The sequence below is a fragment of the Acanthaster planci genome, linkage group LG02 (genome assembly GCF_054643075.1).
Source record: "Acanthaster planci isolate LZ-2023a linkage group LG02, COTS_SCS, whole genome shotgun sequence".
Classification (NCBI taxonomy): Eukaryota; Metazoa; Echinodermata; class Asteroidea; order Valvatida; family Acanthasteridae; genus Acanthaster; species Acanthaster planci.
This window is the reverse complement of record NC_141778.1, coordinates 3,489,736-3,516,644: the sequence shown is the minus strand read 5'-3', so window position 1 is coordinate 3,516,644 and position 26,909 is coordinate 3,489,736. Positions and strand designations below refer to the sequence as shown.

General features: G+C 41.9%; 2 protein-coding genes across 3 annotated transcripts in view; one reads left to right on the top strand and one right to left on the bottom strand.

Moving 5' to 3' along the window:
- Positions 1–2,633, bottom strand: part of osbpl1a (oxysterol binding protein like 1A) — a 54,459-nt gene extending 51,826 nt beyond the window's left edge. Inside the window, exon 1 of one of the 2 annotated variants that reach the window (XM_022227709.2) lies at positions 2,495–2,633. The gene's annotated coding sequence lies outside the window, so the exon portion shown is untranslated. Of the gene's footprint in view, positions 1–2,366 lie in introns of both variants that reach the window. The other variant, XM_022227710.2, reaches the window with a different exon arrangement.
- A 193-nt stretch (positions 2,634–2,826) lies between these two features.
- Positions 2,827–25,088, top strand: wdr48 (WD repeat domain 48). The gene is made up of 18 exons (XM_022227807.2): positions 2,827–2,904; positions 7,220–7,360; positions 8,084–8,159; positions 8,841–8,923; positions 10,654–10,783; positions 11,207–11,295; positions 11,788–11,889; positions 12,746–12,918; positions 14,049–14,166; positions 14,993–15,083; positions 15,264–15,361; positions 16,012–16,119; positions 17,382–17,478; positions 18,473–18,559; positions 19,176–19,414; positions 20,916–20,992; positions 22,101–22,275; positions 22,828–25,088. The coding sequence occupies exons 1-18, from the start codon at positions 2,848–2,850 to the stop codon at positions 22,921–22,923; spliced, it is 2,037 nt and encodes a 678-aa protein (XP_022083499.2). The 5' UTR covers positions 2,827–2,847; the 3' UTR covers positions 22,924–25,088.
- Positions 25,089–26,909: the final 1,821 nt, after the last annotated feature.

The window sequence follows — 26,909 nt, the reverse complement described above, 5'->3', positions numbered from 1 at the left end:
GACCTGATGATGGCAAAATTATACACTCTGACTTTCCAGAGGAATTTATTATTATTATTATTTATTCATGCCAATTCTTTTTCATCACATATAAGACGGGCATAGGAAAGGCAAAAGTGATAACAATCACTCTGGCCAAAGACCTGCTACTCCTCATCAAGTTGTGTACAAAGTAAATACATATAAATAAAACTAAAAAAAAATTAAAGTATTTGAAGCCACACATTAGAACTTATAAATACTTCAATATAAAAAGGAAAAGAATTACTGGAAATGAATAAAAGTGGAAATGAATAAAGATAACATAAATAAGAAATAAATAAAGATAAATTAATTGAATAAGAAACTGAATAACTTGAATGAATAAGCAATTAATGATAAAGACACAAATAAATACAAAAAATGCACGTGTAAGAGATCAGCAGTTAAGTGTACAATAAAAGTAATGAAAGTGTAAAGGATAATCGACAAAGAGGAGGCTTAAATATTACTTAAAAAGAAGACCTACTGCTCCTTATCAAGGTATGTATGAATGAGAATATATAAAAATATTAGAACATATGAATATTTAAATATAAAAGAAATGAACTCACTGGAAATGAATATAAGTGGACATGGTGGAAAGGAATAAAAATGATGTAAGAAATTGAATGAATTTGTACGTGAATAAACAGTCAGTAAAAGACACAATAACTGAATACAAAAATAATACACGTACATGTATAAGATAATATTCAATATGTATTATACACATGTACATGTATATGACAAATCTGAAAAAAGTAAAATATAATTGGCAGAGAGGAGGCTTAAATATTAGTTTTACTTAAAAAAGAACCAAGTACATGCAGTTTTTGTTGTTAGTTCTGCTTTTTTCACCTCTTTTTCCCCTCAAGGTGAAAATAAATCTGGCAGTTACATGTACCAAAGAGTAGAGGGCATGGAGGATGGGGCTACCCCTGGAACTCTGTGGTTCATACTCCGCCAGAGTGTGGTAGAAAATGAACCCCAGAAACAAGGCCTATGGCCCATTATGCCCATATTACCTTGAAAGCATGAATAGTGGAGAAAAAAGCATCTGGGAAGAATTGCATATAACTACATAGACGCGACTATTTTTTCCCTACAGCTGTCAATTAGCCATTTGAAAGCAACAACATGACCTAATTTATCAAATTTAGCAGGGAAAATATTGAAGTAAGCCTATTCTCGTGGTCAGTGTGATGGCACTATGGACTTTTGATTATAATGAACAAAGAAATTGACTGTCAGAGCGAGATTTGAACCTGCGGTCTTTGGAATACCGTACCAGTGCTCTACCAACTGAGCTACCCAGCCCTATGTTGGTGGTTCTTCCCATTTGTCAATATCTCTGTTGGGGGGGCGCTAGCCAGAAGCCATTAAACCTGAAACACCATGTAGCCAGGGATCACACCCCAATTACGTGATACAACCTGGGAAGTGATGAACAGGGATCACTTAAAGAGGATATGGCTTTTTGAACATAAATCATGAAACAAACCATATAGGGAAACTGACTAGGTGCTTATGAATGAATGTGCCCAGTTAGTAGAGCACTGGTACGGTATTCCAGAGGCCGCAGGTTCAAATCCCGCTCCAGTCAACTTCTTTGTTCATCTATCTAATCATTCATAAGCAACTTTTTAACATATGGCAAAGGGCCAAATTTACCCTCCATGCCATTCAATAATGTGCAGAAGTTCCCAGATGTCCAACCGCGAGAACATACGCTTAGAGGTAGTAAACACTTTTCACATCAGTCTCAACAAAGGGTTTGTAGATGCATCAAGCAGAGTCCATATAATATATATCAGTATACATTTACACTACACATGACTCGATGAGGAGTGGCGGGTCTTTGGCCACAGTGATTGTTATCACTTATACCTCTATATGCCCATCTTGTATGTGATGAAAAAGAATTGGCATGAATAAACAATAATAATATTATTGTTACGCCCCAACTATAACATAAGTCCCAACTATAGTTGGGACATTCCCAACTGTAGTGCTGCAATGTGTCTCACACTTGACATAATTCATATGCATGTAAAATGTGGCACTTCATCTGTTCATCTAGCCCTATGACCAATGACATGACATTTGTAAACAATGACTTTGGCACATGCTGGGCACATCATGCACACAGGACCTCTCTGCTGTAGTTGGACCGGCCCAACTGTTGCACTCTAGTTGGGACGGGCCCAACTATAGTTGGGACAGGCTCAACTATAGTTGGGACTGATGCTATAGTTGGGGCGTAACATTATCATATGAAACTCTTTCCACTTCCAGCACCTGTTTCCCAGTATTGATCTGACAAATTAGGCCCATTAAGCCCCTACCTTGATATGCTTAGGCTATCATGAGGTTCACATGCTTAGATGATGCTACATATATGTAAGTTATATCAACCATTAACCATGTCCAACTGTCATCATGGCTTGACATGATTCACGGTCATGATGCCTACCAATCACATTCGCAATGGTCAGATGGTAAATCAGCGGGAGTGATTTACGAGGAAAACATCAAGGAGCAAGATGGGCGTTTTCATGTTTGGCTCGCACTGTGGTCCCTGATCATCCATGCCATCATATGTTGATAAACGCCCTGACGTGACATGTCTGAACCTTAGCCCAAACATGATTGTCGGCGTCTATTATGTTTTTAATCACATGTGACCACTGCATGTGACTTGTATTTTTTTTACGCATTGATTTATAACGCAACTCTGCTTGAGTCTGGGTTTCAGACAGACTATGCGTTGACAGCAATATTATCCCTAGAAACAGACTATACAGGGCAAAAGTCATGACGTCATAAATGCGAAACATGGCGGTGCACCACCGTCAGCCGAGTAGCACTCGAAGAAAAGTTCAGGTAAATAAATGGAGTTCCAGATTGCAAACTGTTCGATTATGTTGGTTGAACTAAAAAAAACCTGGAAGAAGTAGAAGGAATGTATTAGGAGAATTTGAGGTTCTGAGTTTGTGAAATTTCGGTCTCAACTGTCTGACAGTCAACACTGGCGTGACTGGTTTCATGATTTTGCCGAAGGAAGCGTATGTTTTGCCGGCGACGGCAAAAGTTTTTCAAAGCTATTTTGCCGGGATGTGTTTCTGAATGTATGTAATTTAGAAAATACCACCTTCAATCGAGCAATGCAGTCAGTAGCTCAATAGGATATTAAACCGAGTTCCTTCGTGAGTGCAAGGTTCCAGGTTCAAACCTCAATGGAGAATTTTTTTTCCTAGCACTGAGTATTTTTTTAATGAAGTGGCTGTCTATACGGCAGTCGTAATGCTCATCTCATTTTCTAATGTTACGGCACTGAACTGCGCGAGTGCGATGACGTAGCTGATCATCACGACAGTTTATATATGTTAAAAAATTGATACCTCTGAATGCTTGTGGCTGAATGGTCAAGGTGGAAGGTTTGGAACCACTGGTGTGTTCGAATCCGCGCTTGGACTATTTTATTTTTTTTTGCCTAAATTTCATGTTATATACCATAATTGTTTTTTATGTTGGTTTCCAAGGCATAGGCCTAAGCAGGAATCTTTTTTGCTTTTCTTATCGGAGGCTTTGGAGGATTTTTTAAAGGAAAATAAAGTCCGAAATTTCATAGGTCTGATTTCCGCCCCCTACTGTACGTTAATGAAAGCGAAACATCATAGTCTGATGACGTAGGGCCTAATGAGAATTCGCCAATGAAAACACGTCCCGGCCAAATATTGTTTCGGAACGTTTGCCGTCACCGGCTAAATATCCACTGCCTTTTCCGAAAGATTATTCGTGAACATAGGCCTAAATATTAAACATTACGGTTAGGCCTAGCCCAGGTGGACTCCTGACCGTACTACGTTACAGAGGGAGTCTAGGATATAAAGGGTGCAAAATCGGGCGAAAAATTTTGTGACTAATATTTTCAACACTTGTACCATTTCCAAGGAGCCAATTTCACGTCTGTAACTCCTATGCATCCTTATCTCCACAGCTAATGGGTTAAGAAATTCAACACATCACCACCAAAGACAAAAACGGGAAAATAAAGTCTTACGTAACGTTAATTCTGGCCATTGTTGTGGACTGTTTTCAGCCGTTCTCCAGTGCAGTTCGTACAGTGTGCGTGCGCAACTACTTGGTGCATGAGATTCCGAGCTGCGTACAGGCACATGGAAACTACATGTTTTGACTGGAACCAGCAAACTGAAGTCAAACAAAATCCACTGGTTTCCACGCTCACATAAAGCCCGTAACATGCAGCGTGGTTCTCGGCCACGAGTACCGGGTCATGCTATTTAGCGTCAACGAGCCTCAACAAAGCATGAACAAGTTATTCAAGCATATTTATGCAAAGATGTTTTTCTAAAATGTTAATTAGGATCCTAAATATCAAATTCTGTGTTTTATATCAATCTGAAATGATATTTGAGTGTTGAAATTTGAGTGACAGAGTCGGGCCTGTTTGTGCAGTCCGACTGGCCGCCATCTTGTTTTCGCGTGGACGGCAGAGGGAAGAAAGATGGCGGCCCCCATACATCACGAAAATTTTCGTTTTCCTGCGAGAATCTGGAAGCAAATTTGGTGTTTCTCTAATAAAGTGGCAAGTGTTACAGTCTCTGAAATATAATAAGGCCACTTTTAAATCTGTAGAGGGTATTTTCAAGTTGTTGATGCTTTGTTGACGTTACTTGTGTGTGTTGATGCTTGTTGACGCTAAGTAGCATGACTGGTACACACAGCATTGGGCCGGGGCGAGGCTGTGGATTGGGTTGGTGACGGTTGGCCTAGTTACCTGCATGCAAGCCGAGTCTCCTACGGCCGGAACAGGAAAGCTAAAGTTCATGATTTGTACAAATCCTGGCCTTTTTTGTAGCATGTATTTTGTGTTAACAGGTGAACTTAAAATAGACAGACAAAAGAAGTCCCCAAAATTTGATAGAAGTTCAGGGACTCCCGGCAGTTCCGTGTCGAGGGGAGCCTGAAGGTATTATCCAGCAAGGCTTTAGCACACTTCTGTTGCTAGCAAATTACTAATATCTGTTGATTTGTTCCATTTTAAAAGTTATACCGAATACATTTTTTTTTAGAGATGGAGACCTCCAGAACGCGCTGGCACAGATAGGTATTTTTGTTAGTAAACTAGACTGATAATGAGAGTCAATAACAGCGATTAACAATCCTAATCTCTTGGGCCTGAATTTGTAAACGAAAAATCACCTTTTTTGATGGAATTTGAGATTGATCATTTTGATATTGCACATTGTTGGGGATCCATCGCCCGATAACCAGACAGAGCTCTAGCATGACCATAAACCTCAACCTCCCAAGCCAATGAATTTTAAGCCCACTGACAAAACTGTTCGGCGACATGATTTCTTCACTTGTGAAAAACATTTTTAGAGAATATCGGAAGGCACTTGTGATTACAGAGGACTCCAAACAGCTACATAGTACACATGGATTTGAGTCTCCAGCTGTTTCATGTAGACCTACATGAGGCTGAGGGTTTTAAGAGCATCTCTCCACCCCCCCCAAAAAAAACCGTATGATTTAATTAGGAGATTTTTTTCAAAACTTCAACACAGTCTATCTGTCCATTGCTCTAAAATCCGACTCATCACAGCCAATTACTACTTCAGTCTGTTTATTGTGTGTTTAGTTTACGAATAAAAAAAAGGCAAGGCCCTGTTCGTATGATAAGGACACAAAGTCTACATCTTCGAAACAACTTGCCTGTACCTAAATAAATTGGTGGCGATGTCCTCTTTCATGATATCAGAAAGAAAAGAGGGAAGGGCTTTAGTTTAAGGGAAATTATGGGGTAAAACAGCAGCGTAAAATGACTTGAAGAGCTGAGAACAAAGGAGGATCCGCGCAAGAAGTCTGGTTCTTTAACCTGGAACCATAAAAATTTCTTTTATGAAATTCAGTATATCCACAGTGGCTGGGTTGGTTGACCAGACTTGAAACAAAATGGCATGATATGCGGTCGTCTTTCACCGAAATTGGGTAAAAAAATTCTGGTTGTCTTGCTTAAATATTGTCAAAATTTATCAAAACTAGAGCTACTAGGATTGAGGAATGGATCCTCAAGGTCTGAATCTCAGTTAGTTTGAAAAAGTGGACTTCGTTTTCCTTATTATAGGAAGAGGGTGCTAATGGTAATGAATGCCGTAATGAGTTCTTAACGCTATGACTGTTTTCAAATTACACGATCATGCATCACACACTGCAATGTTACGAACGTTTGGCATCAGCTTGACCATTTGGTCTACAATGTAGGTGAACAGCTTCAAAATGCTGGGTATGTAACGTTATAGCGTGTGGCTTACCATACTCCCCTGCTTTGAAAACGGTCGAGCTGATACCGGGTGTTTATGACATTGCATAAGCTTATATACATGTAGCTACACGTACAGTACATGTGCATTTTGTGATCGTGGTGATGCATTGTGTAAATGGCCACAGCAAATGTCATGGTTGTATGGATCGTTTTGTGATGAGAGGCAGGAGGTAAATGCTTTGATTTTTGTCCAAAATAGTTGGTTATGCCGTCCCAAAACCATAGGGCATGTGATTTAAGAGGAGATAATTCTGTTACAAACCCATTAAAAGTAAGGAACCTGCTAGGGAAACAAAGTTCTGTAAGTTACATTTGTTAAGCCCTCTTGAAAAATTCCAAGTCACTACTCAGTGTGACTTGGAGCCATTGTTGTTTAAACAGGGTCGTAACGCCATGTGGTTTTTGAATCCAGCCTTTGAGGTTCTTTGACGCAAATTCAGCGTTTTCAAGTTTTCAAGTGACAGCAACCGTGAGATACCTGTAGCTCTTGAAAACAGCGTACCGGGAGTTTCAGACCTTGAAACCAAGTGTTTTTTTTTTTAATCTGAAATTTTTACTTACCAATCTCTCATTTCCACCTGACGATGATCACACTGTGATTGGTAAATTACATTGTGCATGCATCGGGCCAATGGCCAAGTGCATGTCGGTTCTACCATTTTCGGAAGGGGGATTTATTAAAATACTACATCCTGTCACAGCTACACAGCGCAGCACGTGTCGGTTTCAACTTACAGGTCACACAGCAAGGATGGTCATGCGATGAAAACAATATACCATCGCCCCGCGTCTAGTTTTTACTTGTCCAATGACAAAGTTGTTGCTGATATTACTGATGTTGTGCAGGTCACGTTTGTCATCCGCGATGAGGTGGAGCGACAGCACAGGTCGGGGGTCAACGGCCTCCAGTATGACCCAGCCATCAACAAGCTGTACTCAGCCGGACGTGACTCTATCATCCGGATTTGGAACCTCCACAATCCGAGGGTGAGCCGGGAGAAGCGGCAAGGGGATTTTGTGCGCGTTGGCTTGGTGCTACTCCTGCTGAGCATGCACCCTTGTCCTTTGGCGGTATCTTGTGTGCACAAGTTCCAGTGGGCTTTTTATGGCATATGCTGAGCAAATGCGACCGGTGCCCATGTAAATCTATGGTCATTACGTGCGCACCACTCATGTTCATGATCCTGACCAAAAATTGCCCACCAATTGGCGTCTTCCTTGCAAGTGAGGGTGCACTTCAACTCGGGCCTGTATTGTTTCCTGACATCACCTCATATACATGTAACTGTATGGTAGGCCTGCCACTCCCATGTAGGGATGTCTGTCCGTCAGTTTTACTTGCGAAGGATTTGACATTTATTCAGCTTAGTAAGTGGGTTGGTAAGTGGGTTGGTCTTGGTGCAAATTGATTTTGGATCCGTTTGTCAAAGGTCAAGGTCGTTATGGTTAAAACAGTAGGTATTAAATTTGATGTGCACCATATCTCCAGAAGAACTTTGCATATCAAATTCAAATTTTGTTTATTGGATGTCTTGGTGTCTTCTAGAAGCCTATTAATTTTGGACTTTATAGGTCAAAGGTCAAGGTCAGCATGGTGATAACAACAGAAATGGCTTTCACAATGAAAAAACAGTTTTTTATTACAAATGAAAGTTGTCGGCTGAGGCATAGGACATTTGTTAAACACACCATTCTTGTTATCTCTTGTAGGACCCATATCAGCTGTCTATGGAACACCACACGGACTGGGTGAACGACATTGTGCTGTGCTGTGATGGCAAGACATGTGAGTGAACCGGATCCGAACCAGCCCAGAATATTTATCCCAAGCCCTCCCCAATCCTCCAAAGTCTTCCGAGTGGTTTTATAGGGTTTTGGCAGAAATGTTTGTGGGTGACTTCAAAGGAGGCTCTGTGTTATTGTCCTTGGCCGAACACTGTGTTGGCAGTGCCGAGCCTTGCTCGTGTGTAGGCCTTGATTATGCTTGAAATCACTGGCACTGCCTCAGGAGGATTCTCAAGGACTGAGACTGTGTCCAATTTTTGGGGGGCTCGAAGAAGGTTGAAGGAATTTGAAGGGGTAAAGATGCATCCCAGCCAGTTTGGTATTTCAACAGCGCATGCCCAAGATGAAGCAGGTTGTGGGTCATTCGAGAGGAAGGGCCGCTTGATAAGTGCAGACAGCAAGGCTGTCCGCCAACTCCCACACTCTGAACATGTCAGAGCAAGCATGATGCCAGATCCCTTGTTCTCGAATGACCTTGCCGATTTGAAATACCAAATCCACATATTGAATTGACTTGGCGTGAAGGAGAAAAGATCGAATTTTGGCATTTTGACCTGCCACATGTGTATGCCTTTCTGTGTTACGATTTTGAAATGCTCTGCTGCAACCATTTAGAGCTTGTGGCGTAACAAAATGCAACGCCAGGCAGTGGATGGTATTTTTCCTTATTTTCTGCATACAGTAATTTCGGCTTCATCTGACACAACAGTCAAAGTCTGGAATGCACACAAAGGTTTCTGCATGTCCACACTAAGGACACATAAGGTAAGTGACACTTCCTTCTTTGCGTTTCTTTTGAGAAAAGTAGAATTTTGACCTGTACGGTCCGTTATTTGCAATATCCAAACAGAAACTGATGTAATTATTGCTGAATAGCACACTTGGTTTTACCCTAACCCCCTAGGATGTATGTAAAATCGTATTAAAATTGGAGGATTTGGTAGTGTTAGGGTTAATGATGGTTTTTGGAGTATGGTCCCTGTGAAATTTTTCGATTTTTCGTTCTTGCAAGCTGTCATTTTAAGGAAAACGAGAGGGAGCCCTTTCCAACGATGGGTCTGAACATGCATATTTGGAATATTGCTATTAGAAGTGCATGCAAGCATTGACGAGACACACACACATTGCAGTTATTGTAATTTATCCGATCAGTGCGTGACATCAGGTAGGTGCATTCAACTGAATGTGAGATCATGTCGTAGGTGCCGAATTCACTTTCGATTCAAACTAGACCAGGGGATGTATAACGTTCACTGCGATGAGACTTTACAAGGTTTTGTTTAGACTTGGAGTAATTTTGTTGTCTCAGAGGAACATAATGTACAAATGACAACTGATGGACTGTACCTTTGATAATACTAAGACACGGGTTGTAAGTCGTGCGTCATGCAAAGAGTTGCTATGCACTTCTGGTTGTAAACAGGTAATGTCTTGAGCTGTGATTTGACAGCTTCCAAGGTTGAGCTGATCTATACGGCGTAATTGAGGTTCTCCTCTTCTTCCAGTGCTCCTCACTGAAATTCCTGTTGACCGTATAGATTTGTATGAACTGGCAATGGAATGAAATAATGTTTCAGCAGGAGTGTGAAGGTTTCTTGCTGGATCTTGAGCAGTATTTGAAGTGTGTTTGAAAGCAGTTTTCAAATGAGACAAACTGTCACAGTGTTCTCCAACCTGTAGTTGCCAAAAGTAGCCACCAAGCTTTAAAGTCCTACTGCCAAGTTAAAAAAATTGGGTGCTACGTTTGCGTTCTGGATTATACCAATTACGCAGCATAATCTTGATGGAAAAAAGCTACCTATGAATGTCTAAATTGCTTCCCATTCAACAGAAGGTGAAGTTGCCAAAATAGCACCACAATTTTGACAAGATTTTGACTTGTGTGTGCCTTGAAACCGGGCTTTGATCTTTACAGCGGCCACCAGCAGCCAATGCCGTGATGCCCCAGTGAATTGCCGTGATGCCTTTTAAAAATAGCGTGTACCTTTCAGCAACTTTAACCCTTTTCAATGATTAGTAGGCCTACATGTATTTTAAAGTTGTTAAAGTTTGTACAGTATTATCTATTTTTATTTTTTACAATTCAAGCAGACTGCTCAGCATGTGAACAGAAACAATAAAAATTGCAGGTTGAAAGTTAATCACCGTGTTGAAATTGAAGGAAAGTCTGTTGAAGTCACCAAGCATGATGAGTAAAAATATCAAAGTGGCCTTGGTGCCCTTTCAGTTGGCCTTGGTGCCCTTTGGTTTTTGGGAGCATTCAAGGCCAAAGTGGCCTTGACCCTCTGAAGCTTAAGGTTGAAGCCTGCTTAAAACTATGTCCCCCCCCGTTTAATTTTCTTCTCAGTCCCCACCCACTAATTGACAACTTGGAGAACGCTGTGGCATATATTGGACATTACTCATGGTCCCTGTAACTTTCAAATCAAAGCTTGTCAGTATTCAAGGAAGTGGCCTTTACCGGTTTTATTTGTGAGGGGAATGTTTCTCTACAGGATTATGTCAAGGCGTTAGCCTATGCCAAAGATAGGGAGCATGTTGCTTCAGCTGGCTTAGACAAGCAGATATTCCTGTGGGACGTACGCACCTTGACAGCGCTGACAGCCACTAACAATACCGTTACAAGTAAGTCTTGAACAGCTCTGTCTTTAACCATTTGCCAGCGTTCTTGTCCCACAACCTACTTATTACAGGTGCCATTTTTTTCAGCCGCAAATGCTGATGCATTTATACGACGAGAAATCACAACCATAGTGTCTAAACCCTAAAATGAGTCTTCAACTTGTTCTAAAGTGTGAGAAGGCAAGATTTAAACAATACCCTAAAAAGTGTTATTGGAGTAATTTAGGGATGGCTTTTTAGGGAATTTCATGCTTGATGTAAGTACAAGTCCAGCATTGGTAGACTTTACCAGTACTTCATTTGATAAACTGTTCCCCCCCCTTTTTATCTTTTGAAGTGACAGTAAATTACCCAGTAGAGAGCTTTTCCTCTTTGATAGCATTTGCAGAAATGATTTGATTTTTCCATTTGTTTATGTGTCTTCAGCTTCTTCACTAAATGGCCAGAAGGATTCTATTTATAGTCTTGCAATGAACCAGTCGGGCTCGGTCGTCATCTCGGGGTCTACTGAAAAGGTTTGTAATTTGTCAATGAATCTCTGCCTATAGAAGCCCAAGAGGGAACAGTCATGCAGTGCAGGGAAAGGAGTCAGATCTTACCTCCGTTATAGTGCACAATGTCATTGAACTGCTTCTGTTTTGTCCTTTTTGGTATTCATTTGAATTGTTTTATATTGTCTGAAATTTTTCCAACTTGGACTTTCAACCCAAACTCCCAGGGTTGTGTGTAAAGTAATGTTGAATATAGAGGATTTAACCCTAATACAAGTAGAAAAATTGAAAGTAGATTAATTGAAACACCAATGTGCATTTTCAGTGGTTAAAGTAAAATACTTGCATAGCATACGCCCTTGAAATTTGGAGCAGTTTTGACTAGGTGTTGGTTTAACGTTTTAGTAAGATTTGTTTACAAGGACGCTTAGATAAATGTGAGGAGGGAAAGGAGTTGGATCTTATGTCCGTTATTTTTTTCTGTCTGTCTTTTTTTAATCTGACATTTCCACCCAGGTGTTGAGAGTGTGGGATCCACGGACGTGCGCCAAGGTCATGAAGTTGAAAGGTCACACGGACAACGTCAAAGCTCTGCTGGTCAATCGGGATGCCAGCCAGGTGACAACCTCCCCCACTTCCCCACCAATATGTGGCATTGCAGAATGTCACTGAACAGCCTCTGGTTTTCTTCAGATTTTGGCTCTATTTTGATGTTGTCAATTGGACATTTTCCATCCTGGACTTTCAACCTGGACTTCCAAGGGTGTCTGTAAAATGATATTAAAATCGGAGGATGTAGCCCTGTTGAGATTAAATCAATTTTTTCCATGACATGAATGTCAAACCATTACGTTCAATTCAGACAAAATAAGCAGAAATGATGTGTTTGGCGTACGTTTTCCCTGTTCTATGACCTGTATGGTGCTGACTAACAAGTCACGTCGGCCTGGGTGGAATTTTGAAGCGGGGTCACCAAGAATGAAGTGTCATTGAACCGTGCTGGCCTTAAGCTCCATGTCTTTTTAACGTGCTGTTTACCTTTTTAGTCAGTGGTAGTTTCCCCCACCACTCCCGTCCCCTTTCATGGTCCCTGGCTATGTGTCCGGGTTGGTCATGTCTTTCAGGCCCGGGGGGGTGTGAGATTTTAGTCACAAGCCCTTTAACCTGGCAAACTGTATGAAGAGGCAGTGGGTAATAATGCCCCAACTCATACCTGTTGAGTGAATTGTGACCTCCAGGTGGGGATTTGTCACTTCAAAAGAACAGCCCTTGTGTCTCGTGTCAAACAGCCCAAAGGGGTTGGGAAGGGTACAGTTGAAATGTACACAAATACAAATTTTGTAGGGACCAGAAATGTTTATTGGGACAAATTTTTGTCCTCACAACTTGGTCCCGACTTTCCTAACAAAAGCAAAACACTGTCCTCCCAACAAGGCCGTCACTAACATTCATGTTGCCTGTGTCTCTGTGGCAGTGCTTGTCGGGGAGCTCAGACGGCACGGTCCGGCTCTGGTCCTTGGGCCAGCAGCGATGTATTGCAACCTACCGTATGCACCAAGATGGCGTATGGGCGCTGCGCGCCAACAGCTCCTTCACCCACTTCTACTCAGGCGGGAGGGACTGCCGACTGTTTGAGACAGACATCAGGTACGATTGTGAGAGAGGGAGGTTTGATGTTTGCTCATCGCCGCTGCCCACACAGGGCACTGGGACTGGCAAATGTATTATGAACATGTTATTTTTCCAGCGAGCACTCATTGGATAAAATTCATTTGAGCCATAACGTGGGTCAACATTTCCTAGTGCACCATGACACTTGTGTTTGCTCGATGGACATGCCAGGATTGAGACAACGGCAAGTAACCCACGATGCTTTGTGCATCCATGACTAAAATTTTGTGAAATACAGATGCCCTTCCCTATCGCCCTGGAAGGGCAGTGGGGGATGAGCGGAAGGTTTATGGATCTCGGCATGAACTGTAGAGGGCAGTCTTTGTCTCCTTTGCAAGAGGCAAGCTTTCATGACTGCTTGAGTATGATGCATTGATCGCAACTAAGCCCGTGCACATCGCTGTTCAACTGTGTGCCAAACGGCAGGGCTGTGTGGATTTTGGGGGTATTTCAATTTTAGCTAAATTCCTTTGAACTTGGATTTGCTGAAATGCTTTGAAGCTTACAAAACCCTGAGAGGACGGGCAGAGAAGACAAATTGGTTGGTGAAAAACTCAGTTTTAAGAGATTGTACCCTCTAAATGGTAAATTTCATTCCATCAAAATGACATTTCATTCTCTTAAAATGATGTTATGTCCGGCCATATACTCATATTTTTTTTCTCCAAATTTCATTTAGTTCCTTCAAAATGAAACTCTTGCATTTTTACCTCGAAATAATTATTTTCTTCACCCTGAGGTATTTATTTCATCACCTCAAACTGTAGTTTCATCTTCTCAAAATACTGCTTTTTTCCCCTCAAACTTATTTTTTCATTCCTTCCAAGTAACTATTGTGCTGCCTTAAAATGAATGTTTGGAGCCAGTGAATGCAGCCTTTTGATAAAAAGCGGCATGCACGGAGGGATAGTGACCAAGTTTCTTCATCTTTTAGAGGGTTTTTTATTCTTGAGGAAAAACTTTGGCCGATTGAATATATATATTATTCAAAATGCTTGATGAAGTCTTCTCTAACTATGTCATGAGAGACTGAGAAATCAGCAGTCTGCTTCATTCAGTTTGTTGCATAGATTTGGCCTGAAAAAAAAAATGGTTTGATTTGACAGGTACCCCGAGGACAGTGTGTTGATCTGTGAGGAGCACGCTCCAATTCTGAGGATTGAAATCACCCCAGACCAGAATGCCCTGTGGGTGGCAACGACCCGGTCGGACGTCAACGAGTGGGTAAGATGCGGAATCTTTGAACCACTTCGACTTGGAGGGCGGGCTATCCCAATCTGGCTATCTGCTTACACAGACAGCCAAGGCCGATGGGCCAAGATGTCAGGCATGCTTCAACGCGCACCCTAGGCTTTAGGTTCATTCAACCATGCCAATTCCCATCGGTTGTGTGCGAACACCAAGTCCACGAAGCCTTTGGAAGCGGGCCGAGTGTTGAACTTGAACTTGGCTGCTGTGTTCCGCCTGTTGTAGCAAATACCATGCTCCATGGATTAGTCCCAGAGTGTTGAAAAATGTGAGGGTGTGGCAAGAAATATCAATACAGTTCAGTTGACTCTTGTGAATGGATAATTGTGGCTTTTGGCCAAATATAGAAAGTTTGCAGCTACATCTTTCCTTTTTCAAAAATGCGGATTTTCGGCTCCAAACAATACCGTTGAGGTAATCTTAACCCCAAACCACCGTACCTGACCCTTCCCTTACCCTGTAATTTTGTTCGGTTGTTTGTCCCAAAACAGAATAATATATTTGGTGTAGTGGATCCCCCCTCAAAAAAAACTTAGTGCATGCTCTTCACATTCTACTAGAAAAATCATTATTGGGACAGAATATTCAAAGAATCCGAAGTATTTCTTTTGGGTTAATGATTACAAAAAAACTCTGCTCCTTCTGGAATTGACATTAACAACTTGCAAAATTTCATGCCATAGAAGAGAAGGACAAAAATTGTTACAGTTTTGTGGGAATACTTCTGTATACTTTAAATTCTTCACATTTTTTGTTTGGTTCTCAACTCCTGCTGACATGACCGAATTCTTGTCTCGTTCAGTCACTGAAGGGAAGCGACAGTAGAAATTCTGGGGATTACGACAACGCGCCCTGCGAGCCGTACATCAAATCACCGGAGTACACAATCAGAGGTGAGCCCGTTTATCTACAGAAATCTTGGCCAAGATTTCCTTCAGCAGAGCTGTCTTGGAGAAAATCTAATATTTAACATTTAAAAACTTGAGACATAAACCTGAAACATTGTTACCTTATTGAAATGCCTGCTATTGCTACTTTGTGCTGATGTTTTTTATTTGTGTTTTTTCTGCAAGGCGGACCAAGTGTCGTCCAGTACCACATCTTGAATGACAAGAGACACATAGTGACCAAAGACACAGACAGCAATGTTGCCATTTATGATGTGCTGACTGTAAGTAACTATACACAGACTTTATTTGAATTATGCATCTCAATTAAAAAAGGTTGAGTATATGGCTGATCATCCGTCATTCTTTTGAAAGATTATACCACTGTTTGTGGCATTCAGCAGGAGTGGATTACCACCGGGGCAAAAGTGCTCCAGGCTCCAGTGATGAGCGATAAAATACTGCTGCACGCTAATCTGGCCCCTGTTGAAAAGGCGTCAGCAGTGCACTGTGTCGGTTTCGGGAGCAAAAGAAACTTACATAACAGTGCACCATCTGGGCTCTTTTTCAAGGCAGCAGGCCTGGCTGAAATACTTGGGCGTCAATAAATGTTGTCTGTCAGATTAGAGTAGCCACCAGAGAGTCATTCATGTGGGTGTAAACGTCCAGTAAATGAAGTTATGAATTTTTGAAGAATTTTGAAAACAGAAAAAAAATTAAAATTACAAGGCCCAGCAGAATCAACATGGATAAATGCGCCCGGCGCAATGTGGATAACAATCACGCAACGGGCTTCAAAATATTCAAAACCCCGGATTTGTAATGATTAATGAGATGGTATTGTCAAGTCCAGATAATCCTCTTGGAGCTCCTATAAACAACAATTTTGCTTACATAACAGTTTAGCGTATGAAATTTAATGCTTTGTTCGTAGGCTAAACAAGTGGAGGATCTTGGAAAAGCTGACATGGAGATTGTGATCAAGTCCAAACATCAGATGGTGTATGTGCCTAACTGGTTCTCAGTTGATTTGAAGATTGGGGTAAGCAACTATACGGAACCAGTGATTGACTTTCCTGCAGAACTGTGGAAAAAGCTTTCTTTTTTGTTTTGATTTTTTCTTCCTGTTTCTTCTTTTCTTCAAAACCCATAGACTTTGCAAGCTTGGGTCCCCATTGTACTTGATTACAGAAAAAAAAATCTTGCGTTTATGGTCCAAGAAGAATTGCATTTTGATGACATCATTATTCAAATTGATATAAATTTTTTAAACATTTACCCTTTTTTTGTGACATCTCTATAAGTCACATCCATAAAACCATGGATATAAAGTAGACATTCAGAAAGCTTGTTTTCCCAGTAGTGACATCATAACAACTTATTTCCGTGGATTTTTGTAGAGTTCACATTTTTTCTGCTAATCCCAAAGACTTTGTGCACTTGTTTTTACTCTCTGTGTTGTAGCACACACCTGTTTAGCATATGCACTCCTTTAAACACTTAGACATTTGAAAAAGCCCCTTACGTTGGATTGACATCGGGGAGATTTTAATTTTGGATTTTTGCCCTGCCCGACCTGAATTGTTATACCGTATACTCAGTGCTGGTCTGAGAGCTTGTGAAAAAATCACAAGTGTACTCGGGTGGGATTTGAACCCACAACATCCTGCTTACTAGTGCAGACGTCTTAATTACTTGACCACCGAGCTTGCTGGTGTCGGCTGGTTGTGCTGAGTCAGATGTAGCTGGTACCATGAACAACAGTTTCTGTCGATGGATTTGTGTCATGGAGATTTTAAGTTTAATTTTGGATTTTTGCCCTGCCCAACATGTACTAAGACTGGGAGTGGTCAAGACATCTACACTAGTAAGCAGGAAGTCATGGGTTCGAGTCCCACCCGAGTACGCTTGTGGTTTTTTCACAAGCTTTCAGGGAAACACTTGAGTATACAGTTTTACAATACACATCTGGCAGGGCAAAAAATCCAAAATTAAAAAAGCCCCTTGTTCTTTTTTGTATAGATTTCTAGTTTTATTTACCTTTTTTTACGGAGAGATCTACAGAAGCTTATGGTTTTGAGGCTTAGATAAGTAGTACATCACAAGTCCCTTCAAGTCACCCATTCTCAAGTCCAGTCTTCTGCTATTCAAATGAACTGAGACAGAAGCCCTCCTGTGCCATTGTTGACCCTGTTCATTGTGACTGGTCTTGTGAAAGCACTTGTGGTGGGCTCAGCCACATTACTGAATGCTTTACACGGTCAGAACTTGCTCTGTCTGAAGTTGTCATTGGTTGTCATATAGATGCTGTGTATACACCTCGAGGAGAGCGACTGCTTTGCATCCTGGGTATCATCCAAAGACGTTGGGCTTGGTCCCGTTGACGGTCCTGAAACGAAAGGTGGATACCTTAAGATATCATTCTTGTGCCCATGTCAGTGCTCTGAATCAATCTTTTCAGCCTTGTGACTCGATTGATGTCCCCCAGAAGTATGCCGTTGTGCCTTGTATGCCAAATATCCCCGGTAGTTTCACAGCTTCTGATCCTACACTCAGGATATCCCATGTAAACTTTTCTCACCTTGAGATCCTCAACCCAGAAGATCCTCAACCCAGAAGATCTAGGTTACATTTTTACACAAATTTTATTAACTACTTCCTGCCGGGGCAGTTATCAATGTTGATGGTGCTGGGCCGGGATATTTGTCATTTTTTCTGTTTTCAAAATTCTGTAAAAATTCCTGTCTTCATTTACTGGACTATTGCAAACACGTGAAGGACTGTCTGGTGTCCACTCTAGCCTGACAGACAAAATCAATTGACACCTGAGTATTTCAGCCCGGCCTGCAGCCTTGTAAACAGAGCCCAGATTGTGCGGTGTTATACAACTGTCTTTTGTTCACGAACCTGGCTCAGTGCACTGCTGACCTCTTTTCAATAGGAGCCAGATTAGCATGCAGCGGTGCTGTGTAGCTCATATCTGCGGTGGTAGAGCGCTTTTGTCCCCGGTGGTAATCCACTAGCTCTAAATGCCCCAAACTGTGGTACACTGTTTCAAAACAAGGTTGGATTATCTCCTCTTTTGAGAGTGAAAAAATGTTGGTAATGCCCAGCAGCCTGGTCTTTTGTTCCGAGTATGGTCTTTTGTTACAAGGCCCTGTTCCCTTCGAGTTCGAGTTTGGAGACCCCGGCCATGCATATAAAGCATACGTGTCCAGATCGGGAATCCCCAGCAAGAAGTGCTTAATATGTTTATTTCTTATCTTGCTGCTTATCCGTTCCCAACTTTTGACACTGGTCATTTAACTTTAGCGCCCTCTGTAGTTTATGCCTTGAGCCATTGCATCCGGAGCATCTGATAGATGGATTTTGTTTGTCCCTTCTTTTGCACCCAGTGAACTTCGGAGGGCTGCTCCTTCAGGCTCTTTTGGAACACTGGCCCAAAACACACAGCTTGGAACCAGAGGAGATGAATGGGCATGGTAAGGGGATAATCCTGTGTCTGAAATATCATGGGGGTATCATGCAACTCTATTCAAAGTGGCTACATCTACTAGCTTGGAACTGCCCTAGATGTACACTCCTTCCAGTCGTAGCCACAAGTTTTGGACACGACTCAGATTACAAGGGAGGCAGCTTAGTGTTTTAATGCCGTCTCATCCCTCCTTGTGAATGCTTGTCAGCGATCTGAGAAGGCTGAAATATGTGAAGAACTCGACCATAACTGCAGTTCGTTGTTACCTTTGATGACGGTCAGTGGTCACAGTAGCTAATGAAAAATATGGCTGAAGTCCTTGCTGAGTTCGTAGCTGAAAATACAAGTTCCTCTCACTAACTAGTGAGGAATATGCCTGAGGTAGTTATGAAGTACATGTATGTGGCCATAACGGAGCAATTTTCATCCATTGTTTCTTTCAAGTTACATTGTCACCACGCAAATGGTACATGTCTGGAGTACTTTTGAACTACTTATGTTAAGTACTTGACCTCAACACTCTGAGTTTTGTTCCTTGTTATTAGTCTGAGCTACCTGATGACGTCTTTGTGTGATACTTGACCTCGACTCTTCAAGGTTTTTTCCCCATTTTGCCATTTTAGTCAACGGCCACAACACCAGTCCCGGCGATATCAACCTGTCGTTGGACCCTGTACACCAGGGCACGGTGCTGCGTAAGGGTAACTGCTACTTCAGCGTGCCCGGTCACACCCCGGTCATCTTTAGCGAGGTCGGGGGTCGCACAGTGTTCCGCTTCCTGTGTCGGGACGCCGGTGGGGACTCGGAACGTGTGCTGCTGTTGGAGACGGTCCCCCAGTGGGTGACGGACATCACTGTGGAGGTGCGCACCATTTTTCTTTGTACTGTCTCATTCCAGGTGTTATTTTAATGCACAGGGATTCCATAGGGGTAATTCCAGAAATTAGGGGTCCAAAAGCATGACATTTTTGTGTCCGTGTTGCATCTGACCTTTGTTATTTGACATAGAAATATCACTGGAATTGATTTCAAACTATTACTATTTGTTTAGCAGGTAATTTGCATAAATTCATCACTCTTGGAAATTAGAAAACATGTTCCGAACTTACAAAATCATATGTCAGATGTGAGAGGGGCTCGAAAAAAAATGGACCCCTACTTTCTGGAATTACCCATATATCAAAACACAGAGGGTGTGGTCACATATGCCACCTGCATCTATCCACCTTGAGCAGAAGCTCTCCCTCATTGGTTGGAAAGAGCCATGTTGGTGGAAAGTGTTCATTGTGTTGGTAGCGACGGGACCACAACACGTGCATTTCATAGCCATTTATGAACTGGCGAAGTGCGTTTCCCACCCGCTTTCAGTGTATCCACCAAAGAAGCCTTTGTTGATGTGAAAATTGCGCCCTCTCTTGGTTCCAGTAGGAGCCCATACTCGTCCACATGCCTAAGTGATTCCCATTGAATTTGTACGCACACAAAAGCTTGAACTAGTTGTGTGGAGGTTGAGCATGTGGGAAGCTCTCAAGGGGCTTGGGGCCACAACCGGACATTGTATCAAATACTGCTCCACGACAGTGTCAAGGATTTTTAGAAAGTGAGGATATGGTGGGTGACAGATGTGACAGAAATCTGGAGCAAATGACCGCCACAGGTCAGCATTTGCAACGATCAGCATGGTAAAGAACTATGGTTATATTACTTTGTTTTTTTAAAAGTCGGTATTTTTGGCCAAAAATAGTACTGTGCCTGGTACATGTGAGATGTCCAGTGTTACCTTTGGCAAGTGGTTAAATATGGACAATTCAGAATGCAGTACTCCGCCATGAAATTGCCATGGAGAGGCCATTTGTTCACATTTACTGTTGACAAAACACAAATATTAATGGATATTTAGAAGGGTTTACGAGTTCCAAAGTTTGGGTTGCAGCACAGAAAACACAGATTGTACAGAAAACGCCATCTGAATTGAATGAAATCGATATGTGAAATAATTTATGAATTTTCTGCCCAATGGAACATTAACAACTATTCAAATTCTCTGCATGCTGTCAGTGTACGAAATTTCTCGACAGTTTCCCACAGTGCATTGCAAAAAGGCCTCTCTGTGTCATTCTCTTGGTGGCGCTCTGTAATACGAATCACTGTATTGCCAGGTTGCTTCTCTGCCCTGGGCTGTCATTGTTGTCCAGATAACTAAAGTGATGGGTTCTTCATAAGAGTATACAGTGAAATCTTTATTTCTCAAACACTCAAAAATGCATCTTTGTGTCCCAATTAACCTTCCAAGTTTTGCTTTGCTATTTTAAAGGATGTTGTGAAACCAATAACCATTCATGCATTCTTTGCTTCATCTGCAGAAAAATCAGCCCAAATTCAACAAGATTTCCTTCTTCTTGCAACCTCACTCCAGTTCCGGGGCCAAGACCTTAAAAAAGTAAGTGCTATCCTGCACACCTTCCATTGAACTTGTCAACATTGCTTTGACATCAAGCGGAGTTTGGACTTCACAGGAGCAAGTTCTCATTAACCCTCCTTTGGCTTTACAGCACAAATGTGCACAAATGCCCACAGTCACTGGTGAGCATGTAGTTTCTATATGAGCCTCAAACATGCACAGGTTCAGTGTGTACACAGTAGGTTGTCAGCACAAAATGACCCAGGGTCTTTTGTGCAGTCCTCTTCACTGCATTTGGTTTACTGCACAGTTATGCACATGACACAGTGAAGTACAGTTGTTGGGCGGCACAAAAGTGCAATCTGATATTCCTGTGAGGGACTGTTGGTGCAGTGCACAACACGACACAGTTGTGCTTCTTTGAGGTGTTTTCCAAGTGACCCAAAGAGTGACCTCAGCATAGGAGGGTTAGAGTGCAGATATTGTAGAAATTCATGCGAACCTGTAACAAGTATATTCAGTACATTACAACGGGAGGCTTTAAGATGTTGGGTAGCAGCAGCAGACATAACAGTCCTTGTTCACAGACATGCGCATGCTCAAACATACGCACACCTGCTCAGAGCTTCCCAGCCCAGCACTGGCAAGGACAGGCACATGTATGTCTCCTGCCATCTGTGTCTCAAAAGTCTCCCACTGAAAGTCAACCTGGAAATGGGAAATTCCTTTCATGCTTTATCTCTTCCCAGGGAACTCGTGTTGTGTTTTTTTCACAACATGTGAAAACAGTTTCCTACAGTGGGAAAAAAGTTCTATGCTTTTTCACACGAGTGGGAAAACGTGTTCACACTTTTACACACAAGTGGGGAAATATTTTCAACCCTCAAGAAATGCGAATATAAATGTGAAGGCATAAGTCTTTTCATAAAATGTCTTATTCCCATGCACGGTGTCACACTTTCACTCATGATGTACTGTTGCATTATTGTTTACCCGTTGTTGGCCGTGAAAGCGTCTCATTGTCTGGCATGGGCTGTCTTTTTTTCCTTGGAATAGCGTCACACACCATATAATGTAGTTTATCCCAGTGGAATGTTTTAAGTGTGTCAAGACACTTCCTTACCAGCACTATCCAATTACCTCGCAGGGACAGACTGTCTGCCAGCGATATGTTACAGGTTCGTAAAGTCCTCGAGCACGTCTATGAGAAGGTGATGGGAGCGGATGCTGGGTCGGGAATGAATGGCAAAGGACCGCAGGATGGAGACGAGGACCTGCCTAGCATATATGAAGACAAGGTGGAACTACTGTGCCAGGACCAGGTAATTAGGGATGCCCTCACACCTTCTTTTGACTGAGCAAACCGAACTAGCTGGTGTGTTGCTTGGTCACAGTGAGGTCTACGCATAGGTCCGGGTGAGTGATATCTCATCTCAGTCCCCAGTTGACTGAGCAATCGTGAACAAGCCATTTGTTGCTCGTCTAAATGAATTTTAACCAGGACCAGGTGAGTGATATCCAGTCGTGATACCCTCATGTCCTCCAAGTCCAGCCGACTGGCTGAACCGGAGCAAGTACGCATTTTGTTACACAATCCAAACAAAGTGAGTGAGTGATATCTATGCATAGCGCCCTCGCATCCTCCTGAACGACTTCTCCAACTTTGTGTGTGCTGGGGGGATTAGCGCATTGAAACGTCGGCCAGAGCAAGTCAAGACGCACAGAAACATAATCCCGTCAGCCGTGCCTGAGTGTACACAGTGCAGGGTCAGATTTCTACATCGTCAGGACGACAGTACAACAGTCATCCGTCCACATTTGTTACTCGGCTCAATCTCATTGTGAGTGTTTTTTTGTTTTTCTACCCCTCCCAGGTTCTCGATGCCAGCATGGACTTGCGTACCGTCAAGCATTTCATATGGAAGAGCGGCGGCGATCTCACGCTACACTACCGCAACAAACAGCCGTGACGGAGCCCGTCTGGTTTTGCAGCATGTTATTTTCCTCCTGTGGGCATCTTAAGTCCGTCATCTCTCAGGCGGTGTTACTCCGTTTCTCAAAATCATTCACTCAAGGAAGTCAAACAGGAGAGCTTGCAAAGGATGGCTACATCTGCCTGAGGAACATTTGATTGATGGTCGTTAAAAATGTACCGGAAGAAATGATTACACTGAAAAGTGCCAAATTTGTACATTTTTAAGGAGAAATAACCATTGCTGCATATCGGCCCACATTACATTTGATTTATGTCCAATGTCAATTCCTGTACATAAGATGTTTACTGACTACATCCCCTTATATTCAGTTATTTAGAAAAACAAAGGTAGATCCCCCACCTTTACACTGGGCACGTGTCATAAATCGTCTACTTTGGAGAAGTAATCGCTTGGCAGAGTTTTTGTGCAACCCCAAAGCCGGAACCTGTGAAAAGCGGTACACAGAATGCCCAACTTTTGCTGGTAGTCCACTGTTTCCAAGAGGAATTCAGTCTTCAGTAAAGCTCGAGCAAAGGGCAATTTTTATTCTTAGGTTTGATATTTCTAGTTTTTGAAAGACTACATCTATGTTACTAGAAGATGTACCCCAAAACACTCTCTTCTGTGGTCTATTGTGCCCCAGCATTACGAAACTTCAAGGATCACCTAGTGAAGATCCAACTGGCTGCTGATCCACTCACATGTACCAAAAACTAGGCGCACTAATTCCTTGCATTGTGCCGACTGTACGGGACTGCCAAACCACGCCATTGCTCAAAAGCCAACAGATGCAGACGCATGGCATGGCTTACATTTTTTGAGGTCAGCCAAATGTTTGGCAAATTTTCAACTTTGAAAATTCCATTTGCTTTACACTGTAGAAGCATGACGAGAGTAGAGGCAAAGAACCAATTCTGATCCAGTGCGAGGGATAATACTAATTGGGAACACATGCACACTAGGAACTGGGCTGACTTAGGTCAGTGCAAGAAGTCACGTGCATGTATTAAATCGAATGCAGTAAGCACGGGGGAAGCAGTCGAACGCACTGTCAACAGGTTACCCCGTTCTCACAGAGCCTGCCAGTGTGTGCGACTCGTTAGACCAGCCCGGTTTACCATGCGCATTCATTTATTGCCACATTTGGTAGGACACCAGTATCGTGGAGTTCATGGACGACATCTGAGCCTAGACTGGAAATGTTCGTGGCATTGTATTTACAGTCGGGAGTATTGCCACATATGGGCATAGTGACCTTCCCCTGTGCCCCAATTGACTATGTTGCGGTGGTCATTGACAAAACATTTGTTATATATTTTAAGTTGGCAATGATGAATTTCTTTTTGCATCGGTACAAACGTGTTTCAGAATGTGTAGATGATGCCTGTAATGGTCCTTCTTTTGCTCAGCCAATCAAACGTTTGCAGACTTTTTTGGTCGGTGTTTTCTGTTATGCTCCAGTGTTTGCAAAAAGCACTCTTTGTCCTGGAAACACCCATAATCCTTTACGGGGTGCTAGAAGATCTTGTGATTGGTCAGATTGCATGAGGTTTGTGACATGTAGATTGTCCAAATACGGTCATACTCCAGACTGATTTACCAGTGAACCCCAGGGTGGTGACGAGTTGCAGCTGAAGCATTTGTGAGAAATCAGATTTTGAAGTTTCTTGACACCCACTTGATGATCTTTATTGCCAATGATAAGACCCTTGAACTGTCAAGATTTCACTTGTCTGGAAATGACATATTTGTGGGCATTAAAACTAAGACTGTCCCATTCTAAAAGACTTGGGCCTTGCGGACTTCTAGCCAGGAGACCAGATTCAAAACTGCAGCCTAAAACTGCTTGTATTTAATAAACATTGTACATACTTATAATTTTTGTATTTGGTAACAAGATTGAAAAGCTGATTGATTGTAAACAAGATAGTGTATGAATTATAACAGGCCATATTGAAATTAATCAACTGAAGATATGTGCATTAATTAAATGTTAAGTCTCCAGAAAAGCATGCGTGTTTTCATGGTCATTCACAAGTAATGTCTTTTGGAGAACCAGACCTTGTTCCCAAACGGCTTTAGGAGTAAATTGGCATTTCTTGATATAAGCTGTGTACTACACATCCAGCTACGACATTAAAACTCAGGTGATAACATGACACAGATTCAATAGAATGTGTAATGGTGTTATGCCTTGTGTTCACGTGCACTTTACTTCTACACGAAAGAAATAGGGACTGAAACAGTAACTCTTTCCTTTCGGTACTTTCAGAGCAAGTCCTGAAAAACATGACACCATTTTCAAGCTCCATACAGTAAGGCCGCATCCAAATCGCTTGGCTGTGGCTTGAAATTGCACACAACTTAATGGGAACTGGCCGCAGCTACAACCATAGACTAGTGTGTAATATCAAGCTACAACCAAGTGACTAGGACGCGGCCTAAGACAAAACAATGGTGTGCATCTGGTTCCCCTGACTAAGCGAATGTCTGTCTTGGATAAATTAGAGGTGTGAGAATTCACCTTTTAAGCTGATTTCAGCTTTTTTTTGTGTAGATGGCGACCCTGAATTTCTGCTTTTTTGTACACCTGGTCTGTACAAAAATATGGAAACTTTCTACATTTCAGCTTTTTGCTAGCTGTTTTCAGCTTTACGGGGCCACTCACACCCCCTGACAAATGATCAGCCTCTCTCATCAGCCATTTTGAAGCCCAGCCGGTGCAAAAGGAGGGAGGTATTTGGAGTTTACTCACACCAAACAGCGCCCTCCTATTGTGTCCACCATACCTTGGAGCAGCTAATGTACGCATGAAGCTTACACATTACCCAGGGTCACATGCTCTCATTCAACAGGATACAAAAACTTGATCTTGCTTGCAACTGTCATGAATAATACAGGTGCACTGGACGCACTAATCAAGGTAGAGAATTTAAAGTAACAGTACATTGTATGTAATCCTGTTTGGAATGTTAACTGATATTGAGGAAAACAATACCTTGAGTTATGTCAGCTGACGAGACACTCAAACTAGGCCTGAATTCTAAGCCCAATTAAGTCTAATATCCCATCTAAGAATATAAATATGTAGTACTGTGTGGGCAGACATTTCAATTGGGCACCAAATCTAGGGCATCCTCAGGTAGCCATCAACAAACTGAACACAAAGAAAAGTATTCGTGACTTTGATGCTTTCTAATGAATTAAATGTAGGGTATACCTACCCACTAGTGTTTCAAATCCTGTGTTGGGACTTAAGCTATGCTTTTGGTCCTGAACTTAGTGATACACGAAACTGATCCATTCACTCTTTCAATGATAATGTGCTGTTCATGTACAAGGATCAGAAGATACAAGAAATTTGATGTGGAAATGGTTATTCTTTGTTGACCATTCTAGAAAGGACCGAGTACATGTATGATTTATAGCAACACAGTATGGTGATGCCATACATAAAGTCTGCTTTCAATTCACATTCATATTAAAATGATAACACAAATGGAGTGGCAACTTAAGCCTCAATTTGACAGAGTGGATCAGATTAATGCTTGGTCCCTTCAAAAAACTACCTCACAAACAAATTGTAAATTGTAGGTTTTTGTTTTCAGTCTGAGATTTGTTCCGTCACTCACTGTCACTGAGCACAGCGCTCATTCTGTTTCTCACACAGTTTAAATGAAATATGCTGCATTACATATTTAACAGCTCAAATCAAGTTTATCCAAAAATATTTGAAGAAAACCAAGTCTGTTTTAAAACAGCTTTAGAAAGGTCGAGAAATATCCCCAGAGTGTGTTTGGGATCATCAATAGCACAAGACACCTTGTCCAGAAAGTCAAGGATTGCATGAGTAGTAGTATGATTGGTACGGAAACCAAATTGAGAGTCAGTTACCAGACTAAATTTATTTCAAAACTTCAGAATACATATATACACACATTTTTCGAATATTTTAGAAAAACAGGATAATATAGAAATGG

What these genes read in the sequence shown, in the direction of transcription:
- wdr48 (XM_022227807.2), top strand. Translation starts at nt 2,848, where the DNA reads ATGCGAAACATGGCGGTGCACCACCGTCAGCCGAGTAGCACTCGAAGA. An exon ending in GGAACCTCCACAATCCGAGG is followed by an intron (nt 7,361 to 8,083) that starts GTGAGCCGGGAG and finishes TATCTCTTGTAG; the next exon opens with GACCCATATCAGCTGTCTAT. An exon ending in GTGCTGTGATGGCAAGACAT is followed by an intron (nt 8,160 to 8,840) that starts GTGAGTGAACCG and finishes TTCTGCATACAG; the next exon opens with TAATTTCGGCTTCATCTGAC.